This window comes from Sinocyclocheilus grahami, unplaced genomic scaffold (genome assembly GCF_001515645.1).
Source record: "Sinocyclocheilus grahami isolate Dianchi unplaced genomic scaffold, SAMN03320097.WGS_v1.1 scaffold22505.1, whole genome shotgun sequence".
Lineage (NCBI taxonomy): Eukaryota > Metazoa > Chordata > Actinopteri > Cypriniformes > Cyprinidae > Sinocyclocheilus > Sinocyclocheilus grahami.
Window position 1 is genome coordinate 1 of NW_015518803.1, and position 2958 is coordinate 2958.

General features: G+C 33.4%; 1 protein-coding gene across 1 annotated transcript; it reads right to left on the reverse strand.

Moving 5' to 3' along the window:
- Nucleotides 1-8: 8 nt before the first annotated feature.
- On the reverse strand, nt 9-2947 carry LOC107579964 (tumor necrosis factor receptor superfamily member 14-like). The gene is made up of 7 exons (XM_016265736.1): nt 2632-2947; nt 1883-2152; nt 1612-1737; nt 1346-1495; nt 763-850; nt 491-682; nt 9-416 (listed from the first exon to the last, which is right to left on the reverse strand). Exons 2-7 carry the CDS (start codon nt 2013-2015, stop codon nt 362-364), a joined length of 744 nt encoding a protein of 247 aa, XP_016121222.1. The 5' UTR covers nt 2016-2152; nt 2632-2947; the 3' UTR covers nt 9-361.
- Between the last annotated feature and the right edge of the window lie 11 nt (nt 2948-2958).

Here is a 2958-nt window from a genome sequence, read left to right on the forward strand (position 1 = left end):
TCATGTCACAAAAATGATTCACAAATGTAGTATATTGTGTTATACCGTGTACTAATTTCAATGTATGCAAGTAACTGTTCAGATACGAGGCATAGATTAATGTCAATTTCTGATGAATGATTCATAAACTTTACCATGGTAATCAATAGTACATCCATTATCCATTTCAATTATTTTTAATAAAAAGGGTTAAGAATAATACAGAATTTTATGTTATATATAACAAGAGAACACATGTATGCATAGTGTTATGCATAGCTGGTCTACCTTAAGAAACCAATATTTCTGTTTCTTTTTTGAGTTCTCTTTTTGTTTCAGCTTTGACTGGTTGAAATGTATTAAGTAACATCAAGTCCATGGATTATGTGTATAAGCACTTTAAAAGCCCTCCACCAACATTTCGGAACTGGACAGACCTGAAATATAAAAATCCCATTATTCAGACAAATGTAAAGTACATTATGATGGGGGAAAATTGTCAAAGCCTTACCTTATCCCTGGACGAGCCTTTGACTTCTGCTTGAATATGACATACTGGGTTACTGAGACTCCAATAACAACAACAACAACGACCGCAACAGTAGATATGATTCCAACAACAAGACCATTTGGAGTGTGTTCACATCTAGCATCAGATGACGTTGTTCCCATTTTTATTTGTTTACGTCCCATACTCTGACATCTGTAGACATGTAACACTGTGATGTTAGCACGTCCAAACGTATTAGAATGGGATTTTAATGTAAAACTTTGATTACTCACAATGTATGTGGCTGACAAGCTGTGAAAGTGCCATCAGAGTAGGTGCCATTAATGCATTCACCACATACAGTATCAGTGTTTGCTGTTCCTGTAAAGATATTAAGACACTGAGTTCCTTAACTGTTTCATTAGATTAACACTACAGGGATTTTCACATTAAGTATTAAATGTTGTAGCATTTAACATTATTCAAGTAGGCTACTGTTAACAGTACACACGTCGGGTCAGTTATTATAAATTCGGTAACATTTGACAAAAATATATATTTTTTTTTTAAACATTAGTCAATAGTTAAAGGTGCAGTATGTAATATTGAAATCGGTACTGCAGTCCAAATTCAAAATATTGGAGAGCGTTGTTTTATACTATTTCTGCAGATAGTCATGCAGCTATAGCTGTAGAATTTGCATCACAATAAAGCTGTGTATAGCATTATGAAATATATTAAATAAGGTCTAGTTTAGTAAGTATTTTGTATTCTTATCTGCCTATTCTAATATGCAAGTAACTTGTGAGAAGTATTTCCCAATTATTTGTGCACTCACTTTAGTAATGTTTACACAGAAAATGTTAACATCTGTACCTCTTTGATGGATGTATTCTCCAGGTTTACATTGAGAATGTTTAACAGCTAATCTACAGCGGCCTTTTTCTTGGACCATACAGAAGAATCCTTCTAGTGGCTCACAAACGGTATCTGATAACCGTGTACAGGCCTTCTGTATCCTTAAACCTAAATATATTGAAACAAAGCAGTTGTTTATTATTGAAGATTGAAACATGTTAAATGGTTGTATACTTTTGCGTAACCTTAACTCTCTGCTAAAAGAATAAATGTGAAACGCTCACCTTCATCACAGGCCGAGCAGGGAAAGCATATTTCAAGGCCATTAGACTCATCAGTGTATGTGGATGTATTACAGGGTGCACAAGTTGTGCTGGTATCCACTGTGCAATGCCATAAAACACGGTTACCTTTAAAAAGTATATAGGATATTTGAAACTTTTTTTATGAAAGTCCTACGTCAAGACATCTTGCAATTCTCCTTGTAAACAATACTACCTATTGAACTTAAAAACTAAAATTATTTTCTTTTATTACTGTGAACTATTTACTAACCAGGTGCACACACAGGGCAGCAATGTCCGTTTATCTCATATTCAGCACGGGCACAGACACAATAAGCTAGTTCTAAGTATAGAAAGGCAACAGAAACAATGTATAAAATAATCAGCAAAATCTGCATTTTCATAAAGATGTAAAATGGGTCAGCTCAGTATGTCTGTGCAGAGCTGATAGTGGATTTAGTCTTCCCATCAGACTTCAGAAGCACTTCTGTGTGTTGAATTTAGCAGGTTCTGATCATCGTTTTCTGATGGATTTCATTTTCTGTGGAGTGGGGGAAAAAATCAGTAAAGGACACAAAAGTAGCACAGATTTAAGTAACAAATTGTTGGTAGGTATGTCACCCACAACCAAAAAGTTTTGAATCAACTATTGAATATTGTTTAATGTAATTTTTCATGTAAACACATGACTTTTAGTATTCACATGCTTTCAAAAATGTATTAGTCGAGGTTTCATTTATTAACATCTGTTAACTACATAAGTAACTACATAACTACATGAACTAACAATTAACAATACTTCTATTCATTAATTTATTAATCTGAGTTAATGTTAATCTAAAAATGTAGTATTTTAAGTAAAGTAATTTAAAAAGCAACTGCTTTGACAAGAACATAATTTCTTTCTTCTCCAGAGCCCCAAAATATATATTTGGCATTACCCAATCAACTTGACAAGCAGTGAATACATTAAATCATTAAATCCATTTACCAACACGAGAGCATAAGAAAAGCACTTACTTTAAAGGAATGAGATGTTTCTCTCCGCTGCAGACCAATCTATTGAGCGGGGAGGCAACAGTAATGAATAAAGCATGAGACAAACTTGTGATTTAAAAGTGACTGCTTGTGTGGGATTCTTTGCACATTGGATACAAAGTATCCCATTAAGATATTATTACACTTATTCAGTGGCTGTAATAAAGTGAGCTTGAGCTTGATCTACTTTCAATCTTTAAACATGCTTCAGCTCTTCAAACACTGCTTAGTGTAATTTGACCAACTTTAGGTAACTAGTCTAAAAACATGACGGCATAAATTTGTTTTACAAAAAAAAAAAAAAAAAAA

What these genes read in the sequence shown, in the direction of transcription:
- LOC107579964 (XM_016265736.1), bottom strand. Translation starts at nt 2,015, where the DNA reads ATGAAAATGCAGATTTTGCTGATTATTTTATACATTGTTTCTGTTGCC. An exon ending in CTGCCCTGTGTGTGCACCTG is followed by an intron (nt 1,738 to 1,882) that starts GTTAGTAAATAG and finishes TACTTTTTAAAG; the next exon opens with GTAACCGTGTTTTATGGCAT. An exon ending in CTGCTCGGCCTGTGATGAAG is followed by an intron (nt 1,496 to 1,611) that starts GTGAGCGTTTCA and finishes CAATATATTTAG; the next exon opens with GTTTAAGGATACAGAAGGCC.